The following is a 17943-nucleotide window of genomic DNA, read 5'->3' as shown; positions in this document are numbered from 1 at the left end:
GATCTCTTTTCCAATAGAGCTCCGAGAACAAGCAATATATACAACATAGGCCATCACATACAAAGACATACAAATATTGCGCCTCACCTATTCAGAATGCAGAAACATGGATAAATAAAGAGAAACTTTAAGCCTGTTACTGCTGCTAGAGTCTGCTAAAATAATGATGACTTTCTGTGGATTGCTGTCCTGTCCATAAACTTCACCCTGTTCAAACTTTTCTGTGTCGAGACTCAGCTCTGTTACACCAAGAGAAGAGGTCTTTGCTGAAAATCAACAGACACACACACTCACAGTACAAACAAAATGTTATAGCTTCCACTAGCAGCATGGCTGAACAGATTGTAGCTCCGTCCATCATCATCCACTCGAATGAAATATCTCAACAACTGTTGGCTCAATTGTCATGACATTTTGTTCAGACACTTGTGTTCCCCTCAGGATGAATTGTTATAACTTTTCCTCTGGAGTCATCATCAGGTCAAAAGTTTGATTTGTCCAATGCTTTGGTTTCTTTACAACAAGCAACACAGATTACAGATCTGCCACAGTAACTGCGTGACTCGTGGTCTTGTTTAGTTTAAAGGACAGTTTAAAACTCATAACCAAGTAAGTTGATAAATTAAAGAACATTTTACAATGTCCAATACTGCGAAACAAGAAAAGTAAAAAAATAAAAACAAATAAGTACTTAAAACAATGTCTGAGACAGGAATCTCTCTCCTCTCCTCTCAGTTAGGACTCTAATTGGATGATGAGAGGTGTCTGAGGGGCCCTCTGAGGGTGTTTGGTGTGTGTGTTGGCAGCATGTATATCTGTGTGTGTGTGTGTGTCAGCATTTCGATTTTCTCGCAGCATCCCTCTCTCTTTTCTCTCTCGTTGTGAGGAGTAGGAGGAGGAGGAGGAGGAGGTGTCACCGCGGTTACGGTTGCCGGCGGTGACAGGACAGCAGCTGCTCTCTCTCTCTCTCTCTCCCCCCTTTTCTCTCTCTGTCTCTCTCCCTCCTCATCGGTCCGGATGAACGAAACTCAGGGGAAATCATCACTATGTTTACTCCGACCCCCCTCCCACGCCACCCACCATCTCTGTCCCATAACCCCCTGCTGCCCCGGCCCCTCCAAACCCCCCACCCCCATATCTCTGTTTTCTGCCCCATGATGGTGGTTGTTAGACAGACAGAAAGCAACACCTTCCCCCGCCCCTCCTCTCTCTCTTGTAAATTTGTGACCTCCGCTAGCATCCGAAGAAAAGAAGAAGGAAGAGATAGCGGGGGAAAAATGGCCGGCAATTGGTGGTGATGTGAGGAGGGAGGAGGGGGGAGTAAGGGCCAGACAATTGGTGGTGAGGGATGCGAGAGAGAGGGATGAAGGGGAGAGGAGAGAAAGAGGCCTTGAGAGGGCGATCAATGCGATGTTCACCTGCCGTCCACCTCCCCAATTTAAAGAGAAGGAGCGCTAACGATTTCCCCGGACGGCTCCTCTGGACTGATGGAGCCCGAGAGGAGAAGAGGCGCAGAGAAAGTAGAAAAATTAGACTTCAGCGCAGCAATGCATATAGATGGGAGCGAGTCTGTTGGAAAATTAGCTTTTAATGGTGGAATGCATGTAGTTAAAACAGAAACGAAGGCGGAAAATGGCTTTAAATATGTCTGGGTGAGTGGAGGTAAAATGAGGCTTTTAATGCAGGAATGTATACAGATGGGAGGAAAATTAGTGGACAATTGGTGAAATGCATACAGAGAGAGAAATTTGGTTTCAGTGCAAGGAAAGAGTAGAAAATAAGCTTTAAGTGTAAGACTGAGCATAAACAGGACAAAGGCCGCTGTAGAAGCACATAGAAAGAAGAACTACGTTTTACAGCAATTAACCCAAATGTAAGATGCGCTGTAATTAAGGGGAAACATTTGTAACGAATGACAAGACAAAGCTTTTTTTTTAGTGCTGCTAAAAATAAAAGAATACACTTTGCAAAACATGACATCTAGAACTTTTTTTTCTTGAGATGCAAAAGCAGCAGGGTTTTATATATATATTAAGTATGCTAATAGCTGATTTAGAACAAAGCATCAGAAATGTACGCGTATGTGCAGAGAACAGAAGACAGACTACAGTCATACTCAGTGGTACTGCTGTAATCCTCCAGCCTGAACACACTGTTGATCCTCAGCACTTCTGTAAGTGAGAGTGGACGACATCCTGCACCATCTTTGATTTTACCTGCTTTATATTGAGTTGAAGAGATTTTCTTGGTCTGACTAAGATTTTTGTGTCCGTACACGTCACACGCTTTGCTGAAACCATCCATCCACCTCAACCTCCTCTCTACGAGGTTTTGTGGCGCTAATAATGGCATGCTACTTTCTCGTGACAGTAAAGAGTCATAATCCACTTTGCCACTAGAGGTCTCCTGCCCTTCTATTTTCCCATGCTTTTGCGAATAATTACTTTTCACTGTTAAGTAGCGAAGCTGGTGGGGAGAAGAGCGAAAACATACTTTCCAGTTCTGATATAACTGATGCTAGCGGCATCTATGCTAACCTCTATGTAGGTGCATGGCTTTGTGCATATCCTTCCATGAGTATCGTTCATGGTAATGATATATAAATACAGTATAATGTCTCCATGTATGTCCATATTTAATCCAGTAGTCTGTACTGTACTACTGTGTTAGAAATGTCAGCTGACTGATTTCTGGGCATTTATTGGACCTGGTGGATTCAGAATTTGAATTGACTGTGTGTCATTGTCATAATATCAAAGCTACAATAAGACACACTGATACATCTGACCGCCCCTCCTCCTCCTCACTCTGCCTTTGACACATGTGACTATTCATGTTCCCGCTCTCTTGCCCCGACCTGTCAGCTCTGTCAATATGATTATTCCTCCCTCTAATTGCAGTCAGAGGAGGAGGAGGAGGAGGAAGAAGGACGAGGTAGAGAAAAAGCAGGAGAAGAAGGCAATAATTGTCGCTGTAGAGCAGGATGAGACGCCCTGTCATCACCATCGGGTCAATATGGCCGACGTGGGGATGGCGGTGAGGGGAGAGGGTCTACACATGATGCGAGTGTCGTTAAAGTGGTGGAGGTGAAGAGACAAGATGAGGAGAGAAACAGGATCTTTGAGAGTGGGTTCACATCCTCGGCCACTGGGAGCAGTATCACTGGTGGAAAGGTAATCCTTCTACTGTGTCCAACTCCAGAAGTTCTGTTACTTTACTGATGTTTTATTCCAGCAGAACAAACCCACAACTGTAGATTTGAAACTTGCATACTTCAGTATTGTTCCGAGTTGTACAATTTCTTTCTTCTTTTATAATCTTGTTGAAAACATGTTTGCAGTTCATTTATGACCGATTTTGATTAGTTTAATAACACATAGAAAAAAGAAAAGGAAACCTCTACCATTTCCTCTCCTTTTAAACAGACTTTGTCAGACAGGCAACAGAATCAAACAAGAAAAACTTCAAAAATCAGAAGCAAAATACATGAATTGTTAAATATTAATTTCAAGTAAAACCATTCAAATCTCAAGCTTTGTCCTGATAAAATGCTTATACAATTAAAGATAAATAAGACAGTGACAGGCATAGCCTCACATCTTGATATCTAATCTATTTCATTATTAGGTTTCTGCAATGAAACAACAGCATTCACTTTTTAATGATCAGCATTCAGACCTGAAACTCTTGAAGCTTCACTTGAACTTAAGGATTGTGACTCGACTTGCCTCAAAATAGCTCTGACAAATCTTCTTGTGTGCTTTGTAAAGTTACAGAGCTGCAGTGTACTTTTTAGAAAAGAGAACATTTTGCCTTCAAAAGGATGAGAGATCTGAGGTCAAACTGCAGTAGATTGTTTTACTGAAGAACATTTTCCTTCCAAAGTTTTTGGATTGATTTCCAACCTTCCAGGCGCAGATAGAAAACCATCCAATACACACATGTGAAACAGACTTTGCTCAGTTAGTGCACACAATGCAAGCCCTAACAGCACGTTCAATGCAGAAACTTCAGTCCTCCAGCGATGTCCCCCAGAGGAATGGGCACCCACATTTTGGCAGAGCCTGAAAAGACACCTGGGGTCACAGTTACAGCGCAGGAGGAACCAGAGCCGCTGTGTGGCTGGTGTTGATACTTGTATTATTAAATGAAAGTGTATTGATACATAAGGGTGGGGGGGGACGTTCACTTACAAGGTTTTTGTCCATGCTAGAGGCTCAATGGATGCTAATGTCTGTCTGTCTGTCTGTCTGTATGTCTGTCAGTTTAATACTTTAGTCCAGACTCAAATATCTCGACAACTGATGGAGGGATTATCATAAAACATATAACATATATCCCTGGAAGAGGATTTCTAATGACTCTCTTAAGTTGAATATATTGCCATCATCAGGTCAAGATTTAATTTCTCCAATACTTCAACCTGCAAAACTACTAACATTCCCATCAGCCTCGGCTGTACTTTTTTTATGTTTAGTGATAATTAGCAAATGTTAGCATGCTAACACGCTAAACTGAGATGGTGAACATGATACCTGCTAAACATCAGCATGTTAGCATGAGTTCTCTGCTCTTAAGTTGATGAGTACAATGTTGTTATTACTGATGACCATACAGCAGACTTACTCTTTAACATCAGTATGAATGCAGCCTTACAGTTGTGTTGTGGTCAGTTCAGTTTGTGGTTGTGTGCAGGTTAGCTGTTAGTTCTCAGGGCTGCTCTCTCTGTCTGATGATGTGTTTGCTGCTGACCTTTAAACAACTCTGTCCCATCATCCTTCTCTTACAGAGGCCTGCAGGGAGCTCACACACACACACACACACACACACAAACACACACACACACACAGAGTTATACAGAGCGAGAAAGGATAGACAATCTTACAAACACACACACTGATGCATGTAAATAGGCTTCTGCTGGCGTGGGAGTACACACAGTATACATATAGGAACGTGCACATACACAAACACTACACACCCCCCCCCACACACACACACACACACACACACACACACACACACACACACACAGAAGCATCACTGTCTGAGGTTTGGTGGTAATGAGGCCTGTCATCCTTCCACACAGCCTCTCTCCCTCCCTCTCTCTCTCTCTTTCTTTCTTTCTTTTTTCATTGATCCACTAACAGATCCCCAATATAACAACTAGCAGTCGCTGTGGGAGCCTCCCCTCTTTCCTCTCCTCCTCCTCGACACGCATCCCTCTGGACCATTTAAAAACCTACCACCACTTTCTCTCTCTCCTCCTCCTCTCTGTCTCTTTCTCTCTGTGTCTCTCTATCGCTTTCTATTTCTCTCTTTCGTCCTCCAAAACCCTCTCTGCCATCTGTCTCGGGCTCTCTGCTGGTCCGTCGGGTTCAGACAGTCTTGTTATATCGGCTGACATACAGAGAGGGGTTTCTCCGCAGCGTGCTGAGGAGAGGAGGTGGATCTTTAAGGTGGTAGTTTGTCCGTCTGTGCGTCCATCTCACCTGGTGGTCCTGTGGAAAAATAAAACAACAAGAGCCAGAAAACATAGACTCAGCTGAGGTGTTTCAAGCAGTAGAAAGGATCAGAAAATGACATCTCTCAGAGAGTTTGTGCCGCTGTTTACATTTTACATGTTTATATGTTCTCTAAAATAAACTTCAATGCTTTAAAGGTCCAATGTGTAACACTGAGGAGGATCTATTGTAAGAAATGGAATATAATATACCTAGGTATGTATACTCACCTGAATATAAGAATCATTGTCTTTTCATTACCTTAGAATGAGCCGTTTTTATCTACAGACCCCACTGGTTGCCTTTTGTGGGGGACCTTTCTATGTTGAACCACCATGTTCCTACAGTAACCCAAAAACAGGCACGAGATAAGGATTTATTCATAATTTTTGTTTTTTTATAAACATTCATAAATCACATCTGGACCCACATATAATTTCCCATGATGCACTCTTTATTAAGCGAAGCATAAGCTAAATTTAGGAAGTGTAAATGTTCAATCTTAAATGTACGACTGCCCATAGAGAGTGGATAGTATTCTGTAATCATTGATTTGGTTATTTTCTGGTCAAAATATGGCTAGACAGGTGGGCGCCCGGTTAGCTCAGTCGGTAGAGCTGGCGACCCATGTACCGAGTGTTCGAATCCGACCTGTGGCCCTTTGCTGTGTGTCATCCCTTCTCTCTACCCCCTTTCCTGTCTGTCTTCAGCTGTCACTATCATAAAGGCAATAAAAGCCCCAAAAAATACTTTAAAAAATAAAATAAAATATGGCCAGACAGGAAATAAAAACATGATACATTTGACTGAAAAGGCATCAAATTTTAATAAAAATGTTGTTTCAACAGCTTTTAAATGACTGCATTTTATCATGTGGTCTGGATCTGCTGCATGTTGAATAAAGACATTTAAAGGCTGTTGAAAGAATATCTACTATATGTCACTATATGTCAACCAAATTGTAGGATAGGTATGTATCTTAATATAATTCTCACATGCCATACTGTGTGTATGTCGAAACTTCGCTGTAATCATCCTTGCTCATCATGCTGACCCATGAAGCGATTTCTTTACAGAGCGACTACCTCTGTCTCGTGAGCATTGTATTTAGATGGACTTAAATTTAGATGCCTGAGCTGACTCTCCTCCCGAGCCTCAGGCTGCTGGTCACCTTTAGCTGTTTGGAAATAAACAGGAGTCAGAAGTGAAAATCAGGATTATTTTCTTAATTTGTGGAGATCTGGAGCCAACGACGGTGATATATTTCACTGTTTTCTGTTGACTTCCTGTCTTCCTCCAGAGATTTCTGCTCCACTCTGACCTTTGTGTTCGGAGATGTTTTCCTCCCCTGTGTGTGTGTGTGTGTGTGTGTGTGTGTGTGTGTGTGTGTGTGAAGGTGTGAGTGTATCTGTTTATCTGTTTGAATCTGTGTGTGTGTGTGTGTGTGTGTGTGTGTGTGTGTGTGTGTGTGTGTGTGTGTGTGTGTGTGTTGTAGAACAGGGGAAAACAAATCACCCGCTGTAGTTCTCATTAGCAGCACTTTTGTGTCAGCGCTGAGAGATCAGCTGTCAGCTCTCGGCCTTCCTCTGCAGCTTCACCTTTTACCGACGATAATTACACCGTTTAACGCCAGCGCTTCTCAAACAGCGGCCTGCAGACCCACAACTGGTTCAAAAGAGAGACTAAAGAGGGTCTTTGCATTATTAAGGACAAAGTTGGAGTCTGAATGAAAGGAGTGTTTTGGTTGTTTCCACAGCAGACAGGTTTGTAACCATGAGAGTAACATATAATGGCTTCAGTATTTGACCGCATTGTGTACAGTTCTGGTTCTGCCTCTGCAGCGGTTCTAATGTTCAGCAGACACTTTTCAGACACAGTTTTGTGTTGTCTTGCCCACATTTTGTGTGTTTTTAAAGGTCCAGTGTGTAACATTTAGGAGGATCCAAGACAGAAGAATTGTTGTATTATTTTAGATTAAGGCTTTTATATCTACAGAGGCAGCGGGTCCTCTTCTACGTGTTGAACCGCCATGTTTCTACAGTAGCCCGGAATGAACAAACCAAACACTTGCTGTAGATAGGGCCCTTTGCGTTTTTCCACCATACCACTGTAACCACCATAGTTTCTCCTACACGCTTGAAAGGGGAGGGTGAGGCGAGGGGGATTCAGTTGGTTGCAATCTCACTGCTAGACCTTTACTACCACATACCTCTTGTACCTGAATGGCCTTTATAGTGTTGCATGTATATAATAATAATAATGTCTGCATTAATGCTGGTACAATTTATAAATCCATGCATTCCTTTGTCTTCACCTGGCAGCAATTTGTCTCACTCTAAAACAAAGCTTTTTTATAACACTGAGTGCTTTTCGTGTGCATTAGTATCCTGATTTTCATATCATATCCTGGATATGATGTTTACATGGAACATAAGAAACTTGGTCATGTACATCCCTGTAAACATGATTCTAACGGTATCCAGGTTTCTGATCATCTGTGTGCCGTTGTATCTTGATTTATAACCATGTCAGTCATTATCTCATGTACCAATACCTGCCCAGTGCAGGTTTGGGCTGTGTGGCATAATAACATTTTGTCTAAACTTCTAATTTGTGATCACTTATTTTAATCACACCACAGTCACAGAGACATTTAGGTCTTACCCCAACAACAAATGTTTTGAAATTGAGCATACTTATACTTACAGAAAAGCTGGTTGATACTGTAGATATTTATAGTAATTTATAAATGGTGAAACAGGTCAACCATCATTGATATTGGACTATTCTGTGAAACCCCTCAACTAAACTTAATTTTATTATTTATTCCTGTGTTATCCATGCATTGCAACTACAGTGTGGGGTTAACATTTGGCAACTAAAACATAATAAGGTTAGGGAAAAGATTGTAGTCATGAAGTCAGTCACTGGCACTGAACATTGGCATTATACCTAAACCATGTGCTGCAGAATCGTCCAATAAGAACGTGTTCCTATGAAGACTGAGAGAAGAGGGTTAAAGGTAAGTTATATTTATCTGTAACATCCTGTACAGGCTGTATGTAGAGACAAGTAGTGGAGTATATACTGTATGTCTGGCTTCCATTATTTACATCCTGCAGCATTTACACAGTATTTACCACTGACTGATAACTACCTTAACACGAGGTAAATACAACACGCTAATGTGATATTGGCTGTCTTAAACAATTGACTGTCACCTGAATGCAGCATTAAACAGTCCCTCCAGGAAGTTGCAATGTTGCGATCACAACAATTAATGTGAATTCAACCAATCCCCATGAATTCTGTGTGACTTTACACTTTTGACCAGACACCGCAACTTTCCACCTTGACCGAAAGTTTCCCGTGCAATACATTGAGCCATACGTGACCAAACTCACTTCCTTGTTTCAAGGTGTGAAGATGTAGATTATGCAGACATTTATTCTCACTGGAATAAGTTGCCTTTGATTTATAATTAATTATAAAAAAAAAACTAATTGCCAATTTGTACTTTCTCCAGCAATGTAATTGAAAAGAAAATGCCTAAAAACATGTGTCGCGATTTCAAATCAGACATTTTAGGTTGCAACAACCCTAAAAAAGCCCAAAAAATCCTGGAGGGACTGATTAAACCACAATGGAAATAAGACAGAGACAGATCACAGACACCAAAACAACTGAACAGTGGTTAAGACTGTTTTGCAACAGCATATTGTTTATTGTAGAAAATACACCTGTTGGCACTCTTCTTCTGCTGTTATTATAAACAATGAAAACAGAACTTCTGATATGTTTGTTACAGAGGTTTTAAATGCTGCATTAAGTTCAGTGAGTCATAACTTTTTCTAGATTATTATGCTACCATGACAGTTTGGGGTTCACTGAAGTCATAACATTACAAAGAAGGATGACAAAACATCAACAGTCAGAATAAGTTCACTGACCTGGTGACAGTCAGCACACCTCTAACACAAAGTACAACATTTAAGGTCATAACTGAGAGGACAGCAACAGTATTAGTACAGTACTAATACCCACAGAACATTTCCCTCCTGTGCAATTTGTGCAGTAGTTTTTGCAAACATGATATGATGCATAATGCATCAGGAGGAAAAGATACTTTATCTCCATTTAATCGAAACACGAAAACACAAATCTTCATTTTCAATGACAGAATAAGAGAAATCACAAATAATTAAGTGCTAGAATGGCATTTGACACTTGCTACAATTTCTTTTTTGCATATGTTTGTTAACAGGTATTGAAAAGAAGAATTGATTAGATGCATAGAAAGTGAAAGCATTTTGGCAAATGAAGAATGATTTGGCAATAAGAGATTATTGAGGAGCTACATAGTTCTGTAAGTGCAAGTCTCCATGATATTTGTCATGTTTGAGTCACAGTTCATTATTTAGTTTGATACAGTTTTAGGGATGATGCTACCTGGCAACCATCCACTAAATATGCAAGTATGCTAACGTATTAAACCGTTTGCAAGAACCACAGTGAACCTGATAAATACTGAACACACAACATCAAACTGACACCGCTCCGCTCTGCATACAATGTGTCGCTATCGGATGAAAACCTCATATCTCCAGGTTTTGGCATTTGTATTACACGCTCATCTTATGAGAGGTGCTTGTATATGGAGTCACAAATAAATGTGAGCTTTGTAAAGTTGTTTCATTGTCAAAAAAAAAAAGAACCTACTTTAAAAATGTGCCACACAATCCTGAAAAAGTTCCCATTTTGAAGAAATAAGGTTTTCACCTGTGCATATAGAGAATAGTATGACATGTCAATGTTTGTGTATTCCTCTGATATCTTCTGTATGATGAATGTAACTTTGTGTCTGTTCGTCTCTACTGTATCTGATGTCCAAAGCCAGTTGAAGGTTTAAAAATTGGATGTCTTTCATTTATCACAGATTTATCTTGTCTTTGACCTGCATTCCCTGTTGGTCAGAAAGTTGAAAGAAATATCTTCCCTCGTTTCACAGATAGTTGTTAGACATCACTGTACGATATGTTCTGTTAATAAGTTAATGAAAATATGTCTTACTTATATCTAGAAATCAATCAGAAGTCACGTTCACCTTTCCCATGATTTTTTCAGAGGGGTCAAAGTATTTGTTAGCATGGTTAGCATGTTTCAACTAGATTTCCACATGCTTCCATTTAGCCTCTGTAACACATCACAGTTAGCATGTGAACATGTTAATGTTCAGGATGCAGTGCTTCATGTTCATGTTAGCTGGCTAACAGGGCTGGCTATTGAACCTCAGTACATTTTTGTTTTAGAGTTTGAGATAACTTTCAAATATTGAAAGGTGGAATTGAATGCTTGTTGAGATTCACTCTTTCTTTCTTTTCTCACTCAATTCAGATTTACTCTTTGATGAAATGTTTCCTGATTTAAATCATCATTTCTGATCATTTCTTGTCTTTTATTTAGCACAAAGAATTTGAAACATGTGAAGAGAAGAATTTGAGATGTTTATGTCTTGTTGAATGGAAAAAAAGAAAAACATGTTTGTGTTCCTTAAAGTATTGGAAATTGTATTGTTCTGGTATCAATACCAAAATCAATACATTATTGTATCAAAACATTTCAAACAATACCCAGCCATACTTGCTAGTGTGTTTGCGTTAGTATGTTAACATGCAAAAGTAATTATAAGAAAATGTGAATTTGGCAAACTGGACTTCTGATTGATCTCCAATATATAATAATCACATCTTTGTCCTACTGTAAACCTTCTAACAGTGGCGTTTACCAGCCCTCCACCTCCACTACGAAGGGCTCTTTGACGGGGATCCTGCCGCTGTTGACGATCACACACTCGGTGTACGGCAGGTTCCTGTCGTTGGTGTCCTGAAGCTCGATGGTGTGAACCACAGACTGCCAGAGGAGACAGACAGAAGCAGGTTAGATGCACTCAATAAAGAGGGAAAGGATTCATATGTTATCAGCAGGTTTTATATTGAGCATCTGCAACAAGACAAAGTCTTGACTTCCGGTAATGGCGGCTGAGGAGCAGACGTGTTTACCTCCCGCTCCCATACTTTCTAACTTTTTTTTTTTTTTACCCTGGAAACTCTGCAATTGTCCTCTTCACTTTTACAAATAATAACTCGAGAACTGACAATCTACTAAACAGGTTAAAAAAAAACTCCGACTAGAGCACCATAAGGACAGCCATCTCCTCTCTCGAAGACAAAATTGATCCGGTGCAAGCCGCTGTGACCAAGCACAGGCAGCGTATTACTTCTTTGGAGTCTTATGTCGACTCCATCAGTGATTGCCTGTTGTCTCTGGAAGCTATGTCTGCCGAGTTAGCTGCTAGCAATGTTAAGCTGCAGACCTTGAGTCCAAAAGCCGCAGGCAGACCTCATGTGGATGCCCTTTCTCCTTAATAGTTATAATTGAAATATGAATGAACTCTAAGTTTTGTTTGTTTGATTTAAGAATGAGTTTAACTTTTTGGTTATTTTTCTCAGATTAGCCTTAGGGTAACAGTAACACAACAACTTCAAATGTCACAACAAACTTTAACAAAGATATATTCTTCTTTACAGATAAAAAAAGTGTCCGAGGGTCCACCTACCATCCCGTCCAGGACTTTGCCAAAAACCACGTGTTTCCCATCCAGCCACGGTGCTTTGGTAGCCAGGATGAAGAACTGCGATCCGTTGGTGTCTGGACCAGCGTTTGCCATACTCACCTGGTACATGAACACGCACACACACACACACACACACACACACACACACACACAATTATCATTATTTTGACAAGTTCTGTTTTTGTCATCTAGCTGATCCTCCCATTAAGACTTTACTCAATGAAAAAGTAGAATGAAAGTAAAAATATTTTGTGGTTTAAAACATTTTGACTCATTATTACTTAATACTGAGTGTTTTGTTAAATCTGAAATACACAGGTGTGTGCGTGCGTGTGTGTGCATGTGTGTGCGCGTGCACTCACCCAGCTGGCTCCTAGGTGCTTCAGTTTGAAGTTTTCATCTGCAAAAGTTGTTCCGTAGATGCTGTGACCTGATCAGAAAAACATGTGGTGACTAATTCTGTATGAAAATCCCCAAAATACAAAAACTGATATTTAGCAGTTCCCACCTCCAGTTCCATCTCCAGCTGTGAAGTCTCCTCCCTGGATCATAAAGTCCTTGATGACTCTGTGGAACTTTGTCCCTTTGTAGCCGTAACCTTTCTGCAAAGAGACACAAAGGAAACTGACCGTCTGCATGAACACAGTGACAGCTGTACATTCACAGTAAGAGGGAGTCAGCAGCTCACAGGAGACTCAACAACTAAAGGTAACACTAAAACTAATATGTGCTCGATAAAACAACCTAGAATTTTAACATTTTGTGTGAAAATGTATGTACACCAGATATATGGGAATAAATAAAAACATTGAAAATACATGCATTACATAACCAAACAAAGAAATCAATATATATACATTTTAATTTCAAAATAAAGTGTCCAATATTTTCTGAATGACTGATTTAATTTTTTCCTTTGTGAAGATTAGATACCTGAATGACTTGTGTGTGTATGTTTGTATACACCATCAGCCTACCTCTCCGGTTGCCAGGGCAACAAAGTTATTGACAGTGAGTGGGACGACCTCCCCAAAAAGGCCGATGACGATCCGCCCCACCTCGTGACCCGCCACTGTGATGTCAAAAAACACCTGGACACACACACACACACACACACACACACACACACACAGGCTGTCAGTCAATCAGAGGTGTGAAGTGACAAGAAATTTTCACTTGAGTAGTTTTTTATAATCCTACTTTTCTATTTTCACACTTTAGCTTATTGAAAAGAAACTGCAAATTAGGCAGTGCTGGAAAGTAACTAAGTACATACTTAAGTACTAAAAGACAATTTTGAGGTACTTGTTCTCTTAGAATTCCCTTTTTCTGCTACTTTATGCCTCTACTCTACAGTTCAGAGATAAATATTGTACTTTATATTTCACTACATTTCAGATTAATAATACCGAATATAATCAGAAAATGGAATGTATTATGTATAAAATATACATAAATACATTAATATAGGCCTGTATAAGGTTAAAGTGATGCACATATAATAACTACACAATTATAATCCAATAATATAACATATTCCACATTATGAGTACTTTTTCTTCAGTAAAACGTTGAACAGAGTATTTCTGTGCTGTGGTTTTGCAACTTTTACAACAAGTTCTGAGTTCTTCCTCCCCCTCTGTAATTAGGGCTGAGTGATGCGGTTTATCATCTCTTCAGCAAATCACATCCTGACAAAAGTTGGGATTAAATTTGGCTGCAATCACAATCGATCACAACATGAGATCTAAAATACTTTAGGATTTTACAAACACACACACAGCGAGGGGCAGAACAGCTTCAATACATGTCCATCAAAAGTTAACAAGTGGAACAAATGTTCTCCAGCAGACCACTCTGTATTCCCCAAACGTCCGGGTATCTTCCCTTCATCCGGTTTGATAATAAAGCTGATGGACTACAAGCAAAATGTTCACTCAAGAGAACACCAGTTTAAATTTTAACTCCACTGTGTGATTAATGGATATGGGGATGATGCACTATAACAGGTCTTGTGTCTACAGCCCATCCTTACAGTCTATTGACTGGAATGAAAGTTTGACTGTAAAAGAGTGTAACTCAAACAATGTGAATCATATTACTTCTATTATTAATATTATTTTTGCCATATTAATGTACATTAACACACCCCTGCTTAATTAGTACCATTTCACAATAACAGCAGGTGTTGGCAGGTCAGGTCTCAGTCCTTGCTATTGTACCCTCTGGCTTAATAACAGGATATGATTTCATATGAAACCATGTGATTCAACCTGAAATACACTGAGGCCCGATAGCACACATTAACATGAAGGTCAGGTCAGGTCCTGTGTGTGTATGTGTGTGTGTGTGTGTGTGTGTGTGAGGTGTGTGTCAGAAAATGAAAAGCCTGCAGGCAAACGCATTGCGTATTAAGTCTCATCTGAATGGACACGTGTACAGCTGTGTGTGTGTGTGTGTGTGTGTGTGTGTGTGTGTGTGTGTGTGTGGACTATCTGGCATATTCTGGAAAGATCTGTAAATATGTGACAAGTGTGTTTCCGGACACGTCGTCTCTCAGTTTCTGTGTGTGTGTGTGTGTGTGTGTGTGTGCGTGTGCGTGTGCTCGTGCTATTATCCACGCTCCAGCGGCGCGCGCAGCAGCCATGAGGAGATGCCGACGGTGCACGGAGAGGAGAGAAGACGCTGTTTTGGATTCATGCAAATAAATGCGGCAATATCATCACCCACCTTCTCGGTGACTTTCGGTCCTGTCCGTGAAGCCGCGCCGGATACCGACTGCAGACAGGCGGCACAGAGGAAGAGGAGAGCGGGGGGGATCGTCCGGAGCTCCATCTTTAACCGGAGAGAGCGGCGGCAGGCCCCTGCAGGCAGTGCCGAGTAGCGAGGGGGGAGAAGGAGAAGAAGAAATCACAGCCAGTCACAGCTGGGAGGCTGGCCGGGAAACAGCGATCCAAACTCGGCTACATCAGCAGACCACTCCCCCCTGTGGGCTGAACCTGGACCAAAATCCCGCCTACTGAGGAGAGGAGAGGAAGGGAGAGACAGGGACAGAGGAGAGAAAGGGAGGAGGTGAAAAAAGGAGAGCAGAGGGTTGAAGGGAAAGGGGAGGAGGACAGAAAAGGGAAAGGAGAAGTAACGAGAGAAAATGAAAGAGAAGTGCAGGAGAGGAGACAAGGAGAGAGTGGAAAGGGCAGTAATAGAGAGGAGAGTAAGAGGGGATGGGAGAAGAAGAAGAAAATAATGAAAAAGAAACAACAATACCAAAAGTTGCATATAAAGGAGCCATTGTTTATAAAGTGATACATTGAATTTGTAAAATTCTGGGAGGGGTCTCTAAAATACTGACAATATCAGCCCCTCCAAATGGGGATTTGGGATTTGGAATTGTTGTGGCCTAAAAGGAAATAGTTCATTAAAAATTGAAGGCAACTTGTGAGACAGGGATTGGTTGACTTTTCGTTAATTGTTCCGATCGCAACTTCCTGGAGAAATGGAGAGATTGCGATATACTTTTTAAGAATTTTAATATTTGCCATGCAGTTCTATTTTTGAGTTATGTGTAAAGTTACTATTGATGTATGGTGTGTGCATGAGGGTGACTGATCACTAATTCACTTTACAAATGTACTTAGAAAGGATACTTCTATTTTTGAAATACCACTGAACCAAAATAACAGAAAAAAAACACAACAGAGAAAAAGTGAGCCCCAAAGCTGGTATAGTTCGCACACTGAAATACTGAACATGTAAAGGGAATTTGAAGGATTTGCTGGACTAAAGCTGACCTGAATGCAGGTTGGACTCACTGTCAGAATAAACCTTCTTTGTTACATGCAGTGTTTTCATCCACTGAGTCCAAAACCATAAAACTGACATTTTCATTTCAACTGGACCTCTTCTGAGAACTGCAAATTCTATCTACAACAACAACTCTATAAATTCTGAATCCAAACACACTAAAACTAAAACTAAAGAAAACAAATACAAAAATGCCTTAAAATTAAAAGACAATCTTTTAAATCTGGAACACTCAAAGACAAAAGTCACATTTTCATTCTGTCCATAAGAGAGAAAAAACATACCATTGATACTTAAGTCATTGGTTCCCAACCTGTGGGTTGAGACCCTCCAAGCGGTCTCGTGATGAACACGAGGGGCTCATGAGACAGAAGCTGCTGAACAACAGATTTGTCTCTAATCTCAGCCGAAGCCTCTCTTGGTAAACAAAGGTTAGCAGTCCTGTTTGTGTCGACCTTTAACATCCTGCGCTGATAGAAACAGTAACATCAGTGTGTTTGATCGTTTGTAGGAACAAGCAGAATGTCACACCCGTCAGCCTGCACACTCCTGGACCCTCATACGAGCACAGCTGCAGTAAAAGAATTTAAAGAATAGAAACACAACATTCAACTGTCCCATTAAATAAAAGTGGACAGGTTTAAAGCAAGTGCGTGAGCCATTTAAACAACAACATGCGCTGTCTGCTGTAGAGGAGCAGATTCCTCTAAATACAGACTGATCCAGTCATTTCAAATTCAGTCCCTTCATAATCAGGTTTATTTTATTTTTTATTTTTACTTTAACTGATCACATGTAAACGCGTCAATATCCCTTATGACAGCAGGAAGTATCAATGCTTTCACCTTGAACAAGATATAGAACACTGCCACACTAAAAACACAGATCTGTGGAAAACCAAAGCGAAGTTAAATAATACATTCAACAAATAATCATCTATCATGTAAAGATTGCAGCAAATAAAAATTATAGTGATGCAGTTGTTTAAAATGAAATATTAAAGGACCAGTGTGTAGGATTCAGTGGTGAACCATTTTTCATTTCAGCCTTCCAAGAAACTATGGTGTCCGCGAAAAAGGTTCTATGTAGAGCCGGTGTTTGGTTTGTCAATTCAATTCCGAGAAATTACGTTTATACGCAACTAATTTCCAACAGAAAATATGTTTCGAGTGAAATGTATTGCCCTCTGAATTAAGTTTTATGTGGCTCTCTCAAGGAAAATTCTTTGAATGTCAGCAACTGCTTACAAAAACTCAGCACAGCCAATAAAATGTTGTTTCAATTTTCCCTTTAGCACTATCAGATTACATATTTCTTTCCAGGAAATTATTAGGAAATTACATAACTAAGCGTTGCCATTGTATTTCCAACCATGGTCTAAATGCTGTTTCAAAGCGCTCTCCATACTGTCAGGAAAACTTTGGAGTCCTGATGGAAAACAAAAAGCATTTTTCAAATCTAAGGTTAATGTATAAACAATCTTAATATAATTTAAAATGTAAACAACAATGTAAATCACTAATATCAGCTTCTGTCCTCTGATGAAAACAGGTAAAAAATGATCCTGCAGCTTTGTAGTTTTTATTTTTTCTTCCTGATTGACAAACAAATGCATTTTCCAGCATGCAGAGATCAATAATCAGTTGCAGCAGTTAGTTTTTAACAATAAACAGAGGGATAATGAAGTCCATAAAGGCTGGTATTACAGCTTTAAAACACTTTACTGCATTAAAAACACCTCAGCTCGGCTCGGCTTCAGCTGCAGGAAATAAAGCTGAAAAAGAGAATATAAGTCCCCGCTGAATACATGTCTATAGAGATGAATTATAATAGTCAGCCTGCCGTGACCTTAACACACAGCCGGGACACACACACACACGCACACACACACACGGTTATCGGTCTCCTGTCAAAGCGGCCGTCCATTCGTCTTTTCTTCCCGCCATCCGCCGAATTAATTAAGCAGAAATGTAAACGTTTTAATTGAATGTCAAAGCAGGACCT

At 40.3% G+C, this 17943-nt stretch overlaps 1 protein-coding gene across 1 annotated transcript; it reads right to left on the bottom strand.

Annotated features, from left to right (window-relative positions):
* Positions 1 to 9192: 9192 nt before the first annotated feature.
* On the bottom strand, positions 9193 to 15075 carry ppic (peptidylprolyl isomerase C). The gene is made up of 6 exons (XM_051421880.1): positions 14869 to 15075; positions 13116 to 13229; positions 12647 to 12740; positions 12501 to 12568; positions 12121 to 12237; positions 9193 to 11414 (listed from the first exon to the last, which is right to left on the bottom strand). The coding sequence occupies exons 1-6, from the start codon at positions 14971 to 14973 to the stop codon at positions 11286 to 11288; spliced, it is 627 nt and encodes a 208-aa protein (XP_051277840.1). The 5' UTR covers positions 14974 to 15075; the 3' UTR covers positions 9193 to 11285.
* Positions 15076 to 17943: the final 2868 nt, after the last annotated feature.

This window comes from Dicentrarchus labrax, unplaced genomic scaffold (assembly GCF_905237075.1).
Source record: "Dicentrarchus labrax unplaced genomic scaffold, dlabrax2021, whole genome shotgun sequence".
In the NCBI taxonomy this organism is placed as follows: Eukaryota; Metazoa; Chordata; class Actinopteri; family Moronidae; genus Dicentrarchus; species Dicentrarchus labrax.
This window is presented reverse-complemented; position numbering and strand designations above follow the sequence as displayed.